The sequence below is a fragment of the Alternaria atra genome (genome assembly GCF_907166805.1).
Source record: "Alternaria atra isolate CS162 genome assembly, contig: 22, whole genome shotgun sequence".
Classification (NCBI taxonomy): Eukaryota; Fungi; Ascomycota; class Dothideomycetes; order Pleosporales; family Pleosporaceae; genus Alternaria; species Alternaria atra.
In genome coordinates, this window is record NW_025091320.1 from 1,672,894 (window position 1) to 1,689,328 (window position 16,435).

The following is a 16,435-nucleotide window of genomic DNA, read 5'->3' on the forward strand; positions in this document are numbered from 1 at the left end:
TTACTTTGGCTTTACCTTGCCGAATCTTTCTCGTTTGTTGTATTGTACCAACCTGGAGGGATTTAATGCATCGCTTGCGCAGTGTGATGTCGCTGGCGCCTTTTTCGTCGTGTTGGATGGCGGATAGGCATATTTGGATGAAGGCATGGAGGGATGGTTTGATGGACAGGGGGATTGGTTTAGATATCCTGGGGGAGAGAAACGGTAAGGAATAGGAATCATGTCGATATTTTACTTGTTCATTCACCTTTTCGTGTTTCTTCTTGTGTTCAACCGGTTGCTTAGCATGGTGGGTACATGGTATGAGGTAATATACTGTAAGTGCCATGTTGACACGATTGTCGTCACGGAATAACCTGTTGTCCTGTACAAAGCCTTTGTCAAGAAGTATGGAGTGACACGGGGCATTGTAAGTGTAGATGCTGAATGCACAGTCTTATTGCATTGATGCCCTTTTCCTGTGCAAGTGACGTGACAGGTTCGTGTAGAGTGTTGTAATTATGTCCGACACGGTAGCTATGGAGAATACTACCAGACCCCTTTCCTTTTCCATAAGATATGATATAAACAAGAAAACATGACTAGCATGTACCATCAATGAGAGTCGTGAAGTTCCAACGGGAAGTGACAAAAAAAGAAATATCGTAACGCCCAAAAATGCGGACACCATGCATACTACCCCATCTACCACTTGAAGCGATCAAAGATGTTGCTGCTCTTGACATCCCGCCTCTTGCTACCACCAGGTAGCGCACTGGTGCAGTCGATCAAATTCTTGTTTTCAACGCCGAGCATGCTCATCTTGACCATTGCGCCTACAAACGCTGAATCCCACAAACCCTTGCTGGCGGCAAAGGTCGAGAAAGGGATTGCGGTGAGAGGGTTCTGCGCAATGTTCTTGTCAGATTCAAGAGTGAACGGAGCCTTGCCACTCTTGGTCTCGGAGTAGTATTTGTTGTCCCAGGTGCCGACAGTGGAGTCAAGAGCGGCGCCGGCTTTGGAAGGGTCGGTGACGCGTTGCTTAGCAGCAGTGTGAGCACCAATCAGGGCAGCAAGATCGTAAGGGGAGAAGCCTTTTGATGCTAGAAACGTTGTTAGTTACGGAAAGGTTGTAGACAGGAAGATGATGCTTACCGAAGAGCCTGACCAAGTCTCCTCCTTTGGCGAAACCGCTGGGTAGAACACCAAGAGCATTTGCCTCGCTGGAATCCTTGCGGCCAACCTTGACGGGAATAGTAGGTCCACCAGGGCATGTCTTGACTGCGTGTGCGGCAGCAAACTGGATGAGATCGGCAACGCCGACCTTGGTCTGGGAGGCAACATTGGCGAGGTTGCTGCAAAGGCGCTCCAGGCCGCGATTCTCAGTGTTCGAGCACTCGTTGGCGAGAATAAGAGATCCGTCGCAAGCTCCATTAAAGCAGTCGTGGAAGGAAGATCGGATAGCAGCGCGAGCAGCATCTGTGCACTGGCCATCTCCGAGGAATTGCTGGGTGAGGGTGGAAGAGATTTGAGTCCAAACAGCAGGACATTCCTGCGCGGGCTCCTTGTTGCCGCCGAAGAGGCTACCAAACAGACCGAGGATCTTTCCTAGGGTACGCTTCTCTTGTACCGGTGCTGGCGATGCAACGGTCCAATCCTCTTCCCGGATGGTGTAGTTGGAGTAGGCCTGGACTGTGCTGGCAGCCGCAAGGCCAGAGACGAGGACGTTGCGAATATACATTATGTATGTTAAGAGAAAATAGTGGTCCTATTGAACGAAAGGCTAACAGGATGGATGGGAAGATAGGATGGGTAAGGTGTGCTAAGAAGCGAAAGAGCGAATGACTGTATTGACCTGAGATGATGATAGTAAGAGAGCGATGAACCTATGTCTTTATACATTGTTAGACATTTTTGAGAATGGGCAAGAATAGTAGCCACGACTCATGCGTACAGTTAGCACGGCGTGAGCAAAGCCTCTCATGACCCTGATTCCCATGGGTAAGCGTTGAAGAGAGCGCTGGAATAGATGTGACAGGCCGCTAGGGCAATGGTGAGAAAGACCCACCGCTACTGTTTTGGGATAACGGATAGACGCCACTATGTGACCGGTAGAATAGATTGTGCTTGAGGCGGAGCAGATAGTAGTGAATATGCCAACTATTTTGAAGCTTGGAATGCGATTCCAAGTATTCCGCCTCACGAGATATGCTGCATATGCTCGAGCTCATCAGTCATCATGTTTCTTACTGGCCAACGATGTTTGGCATTCCCGCAGTGTATCTTACTTGCGGCAGGCTTAGAACAACGACATGCATGCAATCACGCCGGCACCGCATTGTCCCGAACAACATCGATGGTGTTTTTCAAAGGCGAATTCTCCAGTGTGTTCTTTCTAGTATCGCATTGGCAAACGGACCGTTGGTTTGGAAAGTGATACCCCTTTCTGTCGAAACAAATGTTTTCTAAAGAAAGGTGTGGGGGTGCTGTTTATTGTTTCAAGACGGCTTCAGACTAGCGAGCGTGGAGGAGTTGTAGTGCCGATAAACGATGATCAACACGGCCCCGCGGTTTGGGCCATGGACGCCCTGCGTTTGAGGCGCAGGGCAAGGCTTGAGCCTTATCAGGCAAAGGTTAGAGTATCGAAATGGTTTATCGTGGGCTGACCTTAGCGACTCGAAACTTCAGGCATCCGTAAAGCTAGCACGTGCCGCGCACGCTCGCTTCGCCTTCCGCACGTAAGTCGGCAACTAAGCACTGCTGTGGCAGCCAACTCTTGTACAAGATACTGAGGGATCTTATAAGAGTTTTGGCTACCCGGTAAGATAGAGAACTACCCGGTAAGATAGAGAAGGAGATCCGTTCGTGTGCGCTCTACTGGGCTTCTCAAGCAGGAGAGCGTTCGGCACTTCACAAAAACTCTCGCGCAGGGACCTTTTCGTATGCTGTCAAGTGTTACAGACATGATCTGAATTCCTTAGCCAATGATCGTGGATGCAATTGTCGGCTTCATGTTTGACGATGTGATAGCGCTGATGCTGTTGCGGACGTGTATGTCGGAGACCCGAAAGTGGAAATCCCTAAAAGGATAGTCCAAGCAGGCGATCCTCTAGCGAAACCTTTCTCGCCGGATTGAACCCTTGCAATTACTCATGACCCACCAACCTCGCGAGCTCTACTACGGATGCGACTCAAGCCCTCTGTGCCAATGCTGGAAATCATGAATAGGACGAACAGCTTAGAGCCGTTGAAAGAGATGGCGCAACCGACGTACCGCATATCCGCGATGGGCGCTCGTTCGCGCTATTGGCAGCACTAGGAATGTTGGCAGCACCATCGCCTCGATGTCGCAGACACAGAATGTGGTGTTTGGACGCCACTCGAGAATCTGCTCTGGCCGCACACAAGGCGAGACCGACATCCACGCGTAATCTTCCATCGCCGAGACGAATGCCACGGCCTCTATTTGGCTGCGCATTCATTCCCTAAGCTCTTTCGCATCACACCACCGAATTCCTCGGTCAGATACCGGAACGTGCGCACAGGTGTCAGAGCGGAGTTGGATAACACTGTCGGACAGCATAATCGTGATGCATCGCAATGCGGCTGTGAGACCGATGGGATGGCATGAACTTGTTATCACCAGACAAGGTGATGGGGACAGCGCAAAAAGAGCTGCATCTCTGCAACGGCATTAGTGCTGACAATGCAAGCTGGCCAGTACTCTTTCGTGAGTGTCGATGAGAATGCAGGATCGCAAAGCCAAGCAAGAATGAGTGAACGAGATGTATTGAAGGTTAAGTCGCGTTCTAGGGTCTTTCCAAGGTTCTTGTTACGCGAAGTCGCGTGACTACGTGTTGAACGGGAAGGCACGACCCTCGACCACATCACAACGCATCTAGGACCATCGATAAATGCTCCTAGTAATCAGACACAGTCCCATACAACAGGTAATGATGCTGCAACCACTCTAAAGAGGACTACTGAGTTTCAGGCGCAACACAGCACTAGTGCTTATGATGCATACTCTCACGATGCACTTTCTCACATAAAGCTGAGATAACAAGAGATGACTTCTTCGTGAGCAAATGGGATGACTATGACCAAGTTACTGATGAGCGAGTTTGTGAGGGGTAGAAGGTTCATTTGTGCGACACCGCGTAGACTGGGAGACAGGAAGCGATTCTTACTCCGACCAATCCAGTGCGACTAGACGATCACAGTGCTTTGTTCTATGTACGAAGCGGACGATCACTCTCACATGCACTCTCGCAATTCCGAGCAATTCAGGTTTCCATCTCTATCGATCTCTAGCCTGAGCTCTCAAGTCTGGCACATGATACATCACATATATTTCGTAACACCATACCACACCGCCGCTGCTACAGCTACAGCCACAGTTACTGCAGATGCGACCAAAGTAGTAAGGCTGTTTCCTCGAAGCGATACTTTCGACCCGGAAGGCGTAAATGCGTCCCAATCAGCATACGCTGGGAACATGCATCTCAAAGTAAATTCCGTTTGCGAGCGACTGTGGACCATATTAGTACCATCTAGCTGTAAACGTAGCTAGGCTTGAACGTAGATACTCACGGATACATAGTCGAGTTGTAACCCTCTTCATCCACATACCAACTGCGACATGCGCTGAACACTGTCTGTTTCAGATCCTTCTTTACGTCCTCGGTCCACTTAGTGACGGCTTGTTTCTTCACTTCGACTCTCTGTACTCTATCGCTTAGGATAGGTTTGATCATTTTCAAGACGTAAGAGATCGTGTTTTCGCTCGTGAGGATGAGTGAGTGATGGCCATTCACTGTGTTCGGTCCGACGGCGATAAAGAAGTTTGGAAACCTATCGACAGCCATTCCCATGTACGCAGCCGGACCTCCGCGTTGCTTCCATACTTCTTGTAAACCCACGCCGTCTCGACCGTAGACTGAAAGTGGGTGTAACCAACGAGTCGCTTCGAAGCCGTTAGCAAGGATTATGACCTCGGCATTGATGCGCTGCTCAGCTGGTAGATCCTGACCCTCAGCAGCAGGTACAGAATCTGGTCCTAAGACGAGCTCCTTGCTTTCCACGGCTTGGATAGGGCGATTGGTAAGCGTGAAGCTTGGATTTTGCATACTGGGTAACCATTCAGTATCGAAAACGCGTCTCTTACACCCATAAGAATAATCTGGCGTCATCAAATGGTGGTACTTTTCTGGTACGATATCTTTCATCCTGTCCAGCTGTTGTTTCTCCACCGCAGCCCGCCACTTCTGATTCTTCTTCTGGAAAACCGTCGACCAAATAGCCTACACCAAAAGATATAGTAGGACACGATTCAGATACCCCAAAAACGGAAACCACTTGTATACGGAGGGTGCGTATCTTGCATATTTCTCTTCGCCGAAAGGCTCAGACAGTCGAGGCATTACCCAGGGCGCTGACCGGCCGATTTGAGTAAGGGATTTGGCATTATAGGGCTCCTTTAGTAGCGATGGGACTATTTGTGCGGCGCTGCAACCAGTACCGAGGATCACGATGTCTTTCCCGTTGAGGTCGATGTCGTCGCGCCAGCGTGCGGAGTGGAAGACATCACCCTTGAAGCTGTTGCGCCCCGGAATGGAAGATGGCCATGGATTCGGCTCTACGAGGATGCCTACGCAGCTCACCACTACCTTAGCACGCACCACCTCTTCATGTAGGTACACGGATGCGCGACCAGAAGTGGTAGCTCTTTGTTCTCGATCTCGAGTACTAAGATCGCCCGTGCCGGGCACCAGATGCTGAAGCGTTATTTCCCATTGCGCGTCGACCTCAACCCAGCGGAGTTCCTTTACGTCGGTGTTCAGTTGGATGTGAGAGGCCAGATTGTATTCTCCTGTAATGTCATTCAGATAGTCGCGGAATTCTTCGCCGGTGGGATACAAGCGTTTCGAAACGTAGTTCGGTGCGAAGGAGAAGGAGTATAAGGAAGTAGGCCTTCTCATATTAGACGATTATAGCTATCCACTTGCGCAATGCCACCTACACATCGCATTGCTAAATAGAAATCAGTTTCCTATCTTGACTGTTCTACACGAACGAGACTCACTACACCAGGATATCTGTTGATCCACCAAGTACCTGTTGTCGGATATCAACGAATGAAATGACAGAAGTGCTGTCGCAATCCTCACCACCAATGCCAGACTGTCGATCAACGATTTTGAACTGATTATACCCAAGCTTTCTCTTGAGTTGAATTCCGGCTGCGATCCCACTTGCACCAGCTCCAATAATCAACACTGGGTAATGAGGTATTTTGCTATTCATCTTGTGGGTCGAGCTCGCCATGTTGATGCACCACCGAAAAACGATTGTTGCAATGCCAAGTTTGCAGCCAACAGTGACATGTACAGATGTACGCAGACTGCCAATAAGCTGATTTGAAAGCATCGTGACTGTCACCTGTTGCCGGCGGTAGAATAGCTGCAGGGTAAGCCCACAAGGGAACCTAGCCGCTAACTTCGTCACTTGATTGGTTATATACAGGGCATCTGTTGCGGATGCATCCACCCTGTGGAATACTAGAGTGCTCCTGCAGGATCATCTTGCTTACCAGCTGAAATAAATGACCCGTTCGGCGCCCGTGGGATGCGTGGCTTCATTAGATGGTACCATCGGAACAGAGAAAAACAACATGATGGCAACGAGCGGACTTGGTAGTAAGGAATACATGTCATCAGAAATATCATAAAGACCGCCCCAGCCGCGGCAAAAGTCTACCTAGGTCTTCCAAGCAACTATGCCGAAGTCTATCCAAAACACCCTCGCAATGCACAAATACTATGCCATATACCCAAAGAAAGCTACCAGACCGCACGTAACGCCAATCAAAAAATGCCTTCCTTGATTCACTTTCCGCCGAAAACACGCTTGATATCCGCGAACTTGACTGGTTTAACAAGGTACATATCCACACCTGCCTCGTGCGCATCTTTCTGGTCCTGCGCACTTGCCAGTCCAGTGAGTGCCACGATATGTGACTTGGGTAGTCCGTTCTTGCTCTCAAACTGGCGAATGTGCCGTGTACTCGTCAGGCCATCCATTACGGGCATACTCAGGTCCATGAGTATAAAGTCGAAAGGACGAGCTGGTGGGGAAGAAGAAGTAGCTTCTGATTTGAAGGTTTCGAATGCTTCGAGACCGTTGGTTGCTTCGACGTAACGCAGATTTTGTCGCTTGGCGAAAACGACGAGGAGCTTCAAGTTGATGGCGTTGTCGTCTACGAGGAGAATTCGTGGATTAAAGTATTCGCCGCTCTCGCTTGGGGTGGGACTCAAAGGGGTTGTAATGGATGGAAAGGGGCGAGGTGGGGGTGGAGAAGGGCCTCCAGCTACATTGTCGGCTTGTCGCGTCGAGATGTCTTGTGGGAACATGTCGCTGAGACTCCGCTGAGATAGAACGCGAGGCGGGGCGAGGGACTGGAATTCAGGTTGTACTATGGAGGAGCTCATCGATCGACTAATGGGTCGCTCATTGTTGTGTTGCGAGGCACGCTTCTGGCAAGATAGAAGTGATCGGGCAAGCTTTCGAGGTCCACAGCTGTCAACATTGTCAGTAAAATGATGTAGAGACCTTTTGCAAGTCACTTACGGCTGGGTGACTATTTCCATAAGCCAGCCAAGCGCCTCAACCTGTCTCGCGAGCTGAGTCTCCACTGCAGTTTTCTCTGAAGTATCTGTGCAGACACAAACCACGCCCAGCGGTGACTTGTTAGAACGATGGGAGTTCGACTTCTGTATCAGCTGGTAGAGAGAGGGGGAGTCTATAAGCAGGAAGTCGATATCAGTGACCGATATGTCAGCGTCGGAATGCTTCGACGCAACAATCTTCATGTCGAAATTCTTGCACGCGTTTTCCATGGACTCTTTGGTTTTGAGTCCTCGTTCGCCACCTTGAGTGTCAGTCATGTCGCAAGCAATCGAGACAGACGTGTCCTTCAGCTCCCGAGGTGCCCGAACAAGAGCAAGATCTTGCTGCGCGTTCTCCTTGGATCCAATCGGCAGACGTATATTGATCTTGATGACAGTGCCGACGTTGTGAGTACTCCTCACTTCGATCTCGCCCTTCAAGGATTCTATGATTTGCTTGACAATCGAAAGGCCCAACCCGGTACCAGAGCTGAATGGATCCTCTTGGCTGAATGGAGAAAACAATTTCGTTCGCTGGTATTCCTGCGACATTCCTCTGCCGGAGTCTTCCACACTAAGAGACAAGTCCATGACGTCGGCTGAGCTTTTGTGTTGTAGCATCTTGATGGCGATATAACCGGAGTCCGTATACTTCAGTGCATTGCCCAGTAAGTTCATAACGATACGTCGCAGGGCGCCGGGTTGCGATCGCACTATCCAGCTAACATAGGGGGCTACGATCAAAGAGACAGCGACGGATCCATGCGTATCTCTGCCCTCCACATCATTATTGCCATTTGCGTCTTGTATCGAGCTATTCGCAGCTTTGCTCTCAGCCTGATCATAGATGGCGGATCCTCGGACGTGGTGAGTCTTTCTGAAGGTGTGACCGGCACACACAGTGTCACAGACCTCCTCGACCAATTGCGCTAGATCAAAGTCAGAGGTAACACCAAGGATGGAATTGTCAGCAGGTTGTCTCCTGCTCCGCCCCAGGCTTCGCTTGTTCTGCCCAGCGACCTTTTGTAATTTGTTGATCTTTGCGTAGTCAAGCACATGGTCAATTGTATCAAGCAATGTTTTGCCGCATGTCTCGATGGAAGAAACTAGAGACTCTTGATATGCCGATGCCACGGTCTCGCGTAAAAATTCAACAGAGCCGAGAATACCATGGAGTGGCGAACGTAGCTCGTGCGATATGGAGGCAATGAAGGTAGTTTTGGCACGATCCGCCTTCTGAGCATTTAGTCGGCCTACTTCACTGGTCACTGAATTACCAAATGCTTGTAGGTACGGCAGCTCGTTGTCTGGGCTCATGAGTCGTCCGGCTTGGGTTGTCCAGATAAAGCCACCAGCAATCCATCGTTCCGTGGCCGGACACCAGAGTGGCAGGAATATTAGGCTTCTGACCTTGGGCAAGACTTTTAGGAATTCAGTTGGGATGAATCTTTCTCGCTTCTTGCGCGGCTTCTTGGTGTTAGCGGTGGATCCGTCGAGTGTGCGGTCCGACTGCTCAGTCTCGGAGCGTTCTGACTTCTCATCGGAAGAATTAACACCGATGCCATCCTCATTATAGTTGAAAAATTTTCCGTACGGGTACCGATGTATATAGCGTTCCATGGCAGCTTCGTTGAAGCTGAAGTCTGTGTGCACTAGGGCCGCGTTTCCTTCACGTAACGACAATCCAACAACAGGGCAGGGCTTGCTGTCAGCACCATTTGCGTCCGATGCGCCATCGGCAGTGATGGCTGTCTGTTTCTTGTGCTTCCGTGAGGCAGCCGAGTCGCCAGTGTCAGTGTTGTGTGTCGCACTCTCGTCGCTACTAGCGGAACTGCGGTTGTAGTCATAGAGATGGGTTCTTATTCCAGCGGCTGAAGTGTCGAAGAAGACGACGCCGTCGGCCTCAGTGCTCTGACGTATTATACGAGCGGCCCTGTGGAAGATGCGAGCTACGTCAGATTCTGCATCACGTTTGCGCAGGGTTTGTCTGACAGGAGCAGCCGTATTGGATCCTTCTTCTTCCTCTTCTTCGGCAAGGGCTACCAAGCGCGCATTCTCAGTCTGTTTCTCCATAGTCGTGGGCCGGTTACCGTCTTCGCGTATGTCTTGGACAGAGGAGCGCTCGATGAATTGTGTCAAGCCGCGTACCATGCGCTCACCCTTGTTGCGGTCCATACTGTCTTTGGCCAGCTCGAGGTGCTCCATGACGGCAGCGGAGACATCCTGCATAAAGCGCAGTTCGCCAGCACTGATAGCCTCACGGGGCTTCTCATCAGACACGGCATAAACGCCAATGCGATGACCTGCCTTGGTGATGATGGGTACTCCAGCGTAGAATCGAACGCCAGGCTCGCCCTTGACATAGTCCTTGTCGGCGAACCTAGGGTCTAGTCTGCAGTCGGGTATGACCATGCATTCGCCTGTGATTGTGCTTCCATCCTCCTCCTTGGCAGTATACGTCGAGGCAAAGGTGTGGTAGCAGACAGCGTCGGTCTTGGTCAAGATGGCGTTGCCCAGCCATACCTCGTCTTCGGGCTCTTCGGCGACAGGCTTGAACAGCGAGAGGGTGCGAGTGGCCTCGGCAAGAATGTACTGGTGGTGCGAGTCGATGAGCGAGACCATAGCCCGGCGCGTGTCCAGACGTAGCGTGGCGAGCTGCGCAAAGGCAGTCAGGGAGCGGTCGCGCGACGTCTGGGGCTGGTAGCCAGAGTAGGTCAGGCCTTTACCAGAACCGTCGGCAGCATCAACCAGGCTCTGTGCATCGAGCCATGGGCGGTAGTATCTAAGTGCATCCTTAGCTGCAGCAGAAGTGTGTTCATTGCACAAACCAAACCTGTGGAGGTCCCGCTCGCGGGCTGCTTCTGGCCATGAATAGCCCATTGTTATCGTATACCGGCAGGCAGCCTCAACATGTCCTTTCAGAAGCACGGCAAAGTATCTATCCCGGGGCAGAGGCACAACGGTGGGGTGTGTTGGACTGACAGCAGCGACGGGGGCATGTCACTCTTGCACAAGTCCTCGTGGCTGCCGCTGTCTCCCGTTTAGAGCGGGATATTAACTGCATCGGTGCTAGACGACCCATATCCTGGGTCCGCGGACGATAGGCAGGTAACGCGTTCCTTTTGGCCTCCTAAGGATGTGCGGAATATCCGATGCAAATGAGCCCGCGGTTATCGAGGCATGACGAGGGGATCGAATTGCACCGCGCTAGCCGACCGGTCTAGCCGGATGCTGGACAAATGCCGATCTCCCGCCTTGCAGCCGATGCCCAGCCTAACAAAACTTCGAGACAACAAGTTTCTTCGACAACTCCACGACGACGCCATGTTTGAAGTGCCGGATGCAAAGCGGTGGGTTGACTCGCTAGTGCGCCTGTTGTCTGCATACTGACCTTGGGGAGGGTCCGCCGCGATGAGCTACAGTCGCCCGCCTCATCACCACGGTCCTCACCAGATCCAGACCTTGAAGCGCTCCTTCGTTCCAAAATAAACACCCAATTCACCTACACGACTGCCGAGAACGATGCCGATGATGTCGCGCAAAGCGATGAAGACGAGACAGAGCTGCGACTCTTCGCTGCGCCCGCAAATGCCGCTCCACAATCCCATAGGATCCGAATTTCATCCCCAGACGCCGATAGCGGAGAGCCAGGACTGATCTTGAAGAAACCACGGAGCTACTATTTCGCCGACGAACCCACAAGCGACGAGGAACAAGAGTTCAGAGCGGCGGCTATAGATGGGAGGAGCGTCCTGGAGCTGTCGCAGCAGCCATGGCCCGGTTGCGCCCTGCCGTGGAAGGTGCGCAAGATATCACCAGCTGGCATGAGTAAGGAGGTACTGGTTGGCCATCCTCCCATTCTAGTCACCGTCGAGGATAAGGCACCTAAGCGCACAAGGAAGGGCAAGAAGTCACGCATAGCCATTAGGAAGAAGCTACAGGAGGCAAAGGACAAGGAGAGCGAAGCAGCACGTCTTGCACGGGAGAAGGAAGAGGCCAAGCGCGAGAAGAACACACGGAGGAATCGAGAAAAGAAGCTCAAGCAGAAGGCAAAGCAGCAAGCTAAGAAGGCATCGGATGGCGCTCCTGAAGGCGCCGCAGACGGAATGGATGGTGTGGAAGCTACCGCGACGGAGAACCAACCTGTTGGTGATGAGTCGACATGAGGCGCTTCAGGAATATCATCGCTGTTTCGTCAGCCTCACGAGCGAAACATGCATCAGACGCAATATCACACCGATCGCAAGTAATGGTCACTCGAGTGCATGGCTGTCATATCTGGATGGTGCGAGTGATAGACGCCTTTTCACTCGTTGCCACGAGTCTGCCTTTACCTCTGTCTGATTCGCGCTAGCAAACTACTCCACTTGTCGCCTATATCCACTTCGTCTTCAGTCTCCTTGGTTTTATCTGCTTACCCTCTTCGGCTTACGTCGACTGCCAAAATGGATCACAACTACAATCGAGAGGATACGGATTTCGACATGACTTCGGGCTTTAATAAGCAGTACGTTCCGATGGATCCCAGTCTCGAGAACATGTTCGCGCCATCCACTCCCAAGCATATGCATAAGAGCTCAACTCCGCACTACGACTTTCAGGGTCATGGCCCGAGTGCCTACGAGATGTTCATGCCTGATATGATGCCGTCTGAGGCCTATCGTGCAGGCTACCAAGGACTGATGGCACCTGATAGCACAGCAGCCCATATCGAATCGAATGGAGACCAGTTCCATGGCGCTTTCGAAGAACCGAACGAGCATGCCACGAACATTCAGTAAGAAGAGGAAGCTGAGTATCCATCGGAGTTCTGGCGAACTTTAGTCGATTTCGAGATCCCCAACTCCAAGGAAACTTCCGTCAACGACATACCCGGCCTCGGAGCGCTACATGCAGTCTACCTCAGCCAATATGACTCCCAGTCGACTGCAACTAACGCTACGCGTATGCAATACGCCGAGGCCTTCGCTTTTGCCTTGCTCACACACTATTACCCTGCATCGCAAGGCTACACTGTGGTGCCGACTTCCCCCGGACTCATTGCAAAGAATGGGATAAACTTTATCTTAGCTGCTAACGACAAGTCGGACATCTGGAAGGATCTGCGCAAGAAGAAGGCCAATAGCACTAATAAGGCTAATCGGCGACGAGCGCCGACCAAAAAGGAGCTTGAGAGGGCCGAAAAGGAGGAGCAAGTTGCCAAGGTAGCAGAGTACAACCACGAGTTTGCATACATGGCCAACCTGCAATGGGACTATATCTCGCCTCAGGACATCGCTGTTTTTGTGGTCACATGCGAGACAGAAATAAGAAATGAGAAGACTGGAGTGGTTATATGCGAACAGCACCCGCACACCTACTTCGCCATTATGATCGACAACTTCGATGAAGTCCCACGTTTCTCGACGGAAAACACCGTTCACCGCAGTGACATTCTCACTGACGCGCTATGCCGAGGTGGCAAGGTTCAAAACGGTTACGGTATGCTCCTATATGGACCCCGGCTTGAGTTTTACGCCTTTGATCGTGGAGACGAGTGGTATTACTCTGTCAGTGATGAGGAGAATGGGCAGGAACCTCAAGACATTGAACCTAAGATGGAGGTTCTGCAGTCTGGCAGCCAGGACATGCAGTTCGATCTGCGCACTATGGGTTTGGACACCGTTGGTGCAGCTTTCAGAGACGTTGCTGTTAGGGAGGTAGTTTATATGGTTGAACCAGAGGTTGTTGCGGATGAGAACCCAGATTCGGTAGACGGCGGTGAGGATATGGAGGAGCAGTACGCACATTACAGTACCTTTGAAAGCGAGAAGTGACTTTAGCTATCTAGCGCGGGTGAGCGGTTCTCTGGAGAAAGAGGAAATTCTACTCTGCACCACAATACATGACTCTTGTCCTGTATGCTTTTGTCATGGTACTCGAGAAATTCGGGCTAGCCAACAAGCCATGACCCGCCCGTTCCCACGGACACAACTCCGATGCTTGCCACAACGTGGTCTTCGGGACCGTCCGCTCGCTAGCCAGCATGCTGGTCATGCGGGCTAAGACAAGAAAGGGCCGAAAGAGTGAAATGCAAGTAAGTGGCCATTGTAGTTATTCAGACCATGATAGAGATTGAGTACATCCTGCTACTGAAGTTGATAGCTACATACCAAGATGTAAACCAAGCGCAAATTCCCCTCCCTAACTACTTTGCCCCACCATCAATTCTATCCATAGCCTCAGTAGCCTCTTTTGCAATGCCCTTGACCTCTTCCGTCAAGCCCTCCATGTCAGCAAGTTCTCCAAACCTCTTCTTCCAGAGCGCCCACCTCTGCTTACTGAATTCTGGCTTCCCTTCCCACAGCGGTCCGCCTTTACCTGGATTGCCCTCCGTTTTACTTTTCGGAGTGAGATCGTACTCCCTTTCGTAAATCTGCTTACCCGCAGCAAAGATCCACACCGCGGCTGAAGGAATAGTAGCATTGTACTTTTGTATTGCCGTTCCGCTGTGGTGAGACCCATCTGGCGCGTCGTCTTCGTGTGGAGTCTCGAGTGCGCTGCGCATTTCCCAGATGCAATAGATCCAAAAGTTCCTGACTTCCTCAACCGTCAGGAGAGCGTAGAAGTAGATCATGTTAGTGTAGGCGTGTACTTCTGGGAGCAGGTAGCCGGAGCCGCAACCTGGAGAATCATTCATAGTCTCGCGGGCAGCCATGCCGAAGTCGCGTAGGCACGTGTAGATGTCTTGGTCTTTGGCTGTTGGGGGCGGAAAGCTAGATTTTATTGCCTTGATGAGGGTGACGAGTTTATTGAGGCCGGTAGTATCCCGGAAAGGGAGTCGTTTTGCTGAGTGGATTATCGAGTACCAGAGGTCGAGCAAGTTTAGGTTCTTTCTGTTCTGCAGAATAGCGTCGTTGATGGGTGTGAGGAGTTTCTTTGCAGCGTCTTCTGACTTGACATCGCTGTTCACATAGTCTTGCACGATTGGATAGAATTTGCTCTCTCCGTCCAGGGCGGGTCCGAAGCATCTTCGCTTCTTCATGAGGATGTCGATCTGGGTAGCTTCGTCTTGAACGTTGGCGATGGCTTCGACAATCTCGCGCTCCCGGGCCTCCATCTTTTCTGCTCGTGACATATTTCCTCAAGGGGGGGGGCGGATTTCTTTTTGGAGGTTGGAGCTGTTCGTATGTCGAAAGCAGCGATGTCGTCGAAAAACATATGATATAGAAGTTGAAGTACGCCCTTCAGCCCTTCAGCCGGTCGTTTCCAAGCACTAGCTTGTGGGGACATGCACATACATGTTCATGCAGTGGAGATCTGCCGCAGGCGTTGTCAAATACGGCCCCTCCATTCGTGCTATGTTTTAGGTTGCTAGAGGTGAACAGACTACGGCAACCTCAGTGCAGGGTGTTATTGTTGCTTGTAGGGCAGCTCTGAAGCTACATGCAGATCACCAAAAAACACTCCCTTTAACCCATATTTCATCACTAGCTAAAAACTCGGTTTCAAGATGTTTCAAGGTTTAGGAACATGCTCGATTGTCTTGCTTTACATGAAGCGGTCGGGCAAGATGCATAATTTCCCATGTTGAAACAGGGCTTGTAAGCGCTTCATGTGCGAATGAGAAGCTTCTGGTAGATGAGTCCGTGAGCTTGAGAATTATTGCGCATATGAACATGAAGTGATGCATCACGTTAGTGGGACAGTGGGTATGGATTGTGGTGAAGAAACGTTCGAGGGTGCGGGTGGTTGGTGACTCCAGGGTCCTCGCTCCCAAACGCCGAGTAAATTGGAAACGGTGACCCGATCGCGACCCGATTGCCTCGCACCACCACTAATCACCAACACCCATACGCCTGCATAAAGGCTTTGGAAACTTGCACCGACCGCCAAAATACACGATCGGTACGCTCACACAGTCATGTCGTCCTATCTAAATAATCTCCTCACGAATACGACTTCGCGCTACAACAACCTTCGACGACAGATCCTATCCGACGAAGCAGACGGCGACACAGAAGACGACTCGCATCTTTCAAGAGTCCTTCGCGCATATTACACGGAGAAAGGAAGACCGTTCCCACAATGGCTTCCACCTGACCCAAAGGCGCCGCAGCCTGCGCCCGCTCAGTTTGCGTCTTCCCAGTTCGCGTCTTCGCGACAGCAAGCGCAAGCACAACCAGCGGGCAGAGGAGGAGGATTGAGTGATCTATGGGACAACCCTGCGCCACAACAACCACCGCAAGAGCCCCAGTCACTTCGGCGAGGGGCAGGAGGACGGGGTGGAGGAGCACGCCCGATGCAAGGTCGACCTATGGGCAATTCGTTGACACCAGAGCCTCAAATACAAGGGAGACCATTACCTAGCCAAAGAGCTGGGAGCTACCAGAGCTCTGTGGGAGGGCGCCCACAGGCCGAAGCTTCACCACCACCGAGCGCTGGTGCAGGATCAGGCACATCAGCACAGGAAAGGCTCAAGGCCAGGTTGTGGGGACGGTCACAGAGCCCAGCACCACGTGGCCTATCTTCAGAATCGGCCAACTCGCACTCGCTATCGCAAGGTGGACGACCGCCCTATCCTGACGACCGAAGCCATAGCTATGGAAGCACTGGTAGTGGTGGTGGACGGCAGCAGGGCTCTTTCGGCATGTCGTCGAACTCCCCTTGGAGCGGGAACGACGACCCATATGCGCCTCAGAGTGGAGGATATGGCGGCGGCGCACCTCCACCACAACGCGGGCCGCAAGGTGGCCGTATGGGTCTGCCAAGCGGACCGCGCATGCGTTGAGCATGTTCTTATTGCAATT

The 16,435-nt window shown here is 51.6% G+C and overlaps 7 protein-coding genes across 7 annotated transcripts; 3 read left to right on the forward strand and 4 right to left on the reverse strand.

Moving 5' to 3' along the window:
- Positions 1 to 684: 684 nt before the first annotated feature.
- Positions 685 to 1,720, reverse strand: ALTATR162_LOCUS3327 (uncharacterized protein; the record flags this gene model as incomplete). The annotated part of the gene is made up of 2 exons (XM_043310933.1): positions 685 to 1,082; positions 1,135 to 1,720. The coding sequence occupies 2 exons, from the start codon at positions 1,718 to 1,720 to the stop codon at positions 685 to 687; spliced, it is 984 nt and encodes a 327-aa protein (XP_043166868.1).
- A 2,848-nt stretch (positions 1,721 to 4,568) lies between these two features.
- On the reverse strand, positions 4,569 to 5,960 carry ALTATR162_LOCUS3328 (uncharacterized protein; the record flags this gene model as incomplete). The annotated part of the gene is made up of 2 exons (XM_043310934.1): positions 4,569 to 5,282; positions 5,346 to 5,960. The coding sequence occupies 2 exons, from the start codon at positions 5,958 to 5,960 to the stop codon at positions 4,569 to 4,571; spliced, it is 1,329 nt and encodes a 442-aa protein (XP_043166869.1).
- A 906-nt stretch (positions 5,961 to 6,866) lies between these two features.
- Positions 6,867 to 10,526, reverse strand: ALTATR162_LOCUS3329 (uncharacterized protein; the record flags this gene model as incomplete). Its single annotated transcript, XM_043310935.1, has 2 exons — positions 6,867 to 7,557; positions 7,609 to 10,526. The coding sequence occupies 2 exons, from the start codon at positions 10,524 to 10,526 to the stop codon at positions 6,867 to 6,869; spliced, it is 3,609 nt and encodes a 1,202-aa protein (XP_043166870.1).
- A 444-nt stretch (positions 10,527 to 10,970) lies between these two features.
- Positions 10,971 to 11,812, forward strand: ALTATR162_LOCUS3330 (uncharacterized protein; the record flags this gene model as incomplete). Its single annotated transcript, XM_043310936.1, has 2 exons — positions 10,971 to 10,996; positions 11,047 to 11,812. The coding sequence occupies 2 exons, from the start codon at positions 10,971 to 10,973 to the stop codon at positions 11,810 to 11,812; spliced, it is 792 nt and encodes a 263-aa protein (XP_043166871.1).
- Positions 11,813 to 12,091: 279 nt separating this feature from the next.
- Positions 12,092 to 13,462, forward strand: ALTATR162_LOCUS3331 (uncharacterized protein; the record flags this gene model as incomplete). The annotated part of the gene is made up of 2 exons (XM_043310937.1): positions 12,092 to 12,423; positions 12,553 to 13,462. 2 exons carry the CDS (start codon positions 12,092 to 12,094, stop codon positions 13,460 to 13,462), a joined length of 1,242 nt encoding a protein of 413 aa, XP_043166872.1.
- A 371-nt stretch (positions 13,463 to 13,833) lies between these two features.
- Positions 13,834 to 14,763, reverse strand: ALTATR162_LOCUS3332 (uncharacterized protein; the record flags this gene model as incomplete). The annotated part of the gene is made up of 1 exon (XM_043310938.1): positions 13,834 to 14,763. One exon carries the CDS (start codon positions 14,761 to 14,763, stop codon positions 13,834 to 13,836), a length of 930 nt encoding a protein of 309 aa, XP_043166873.1.
- A 786-nt stretch (positions 14,764 to 15,549) lies between these two features.
- Positions 15,550 to 16,416, forward strand: ALTATR162_LOCUS3333 (uncharacterized protein; the record flags this gene model as incomplete). The annotated part of the gene is made up of 1 exon (XM_043310939.1): positions 15,550 to 16,416. One exon carries the CDS (start codon positions 15,550 to 15,552, stop codon positions 16,414 to 16,416), a length of 867 nt encoding a protein of 288 aa, XP_043166874.1.
- Positions 16,417 to 16,435: the final 19 nt, after the last annotated feature.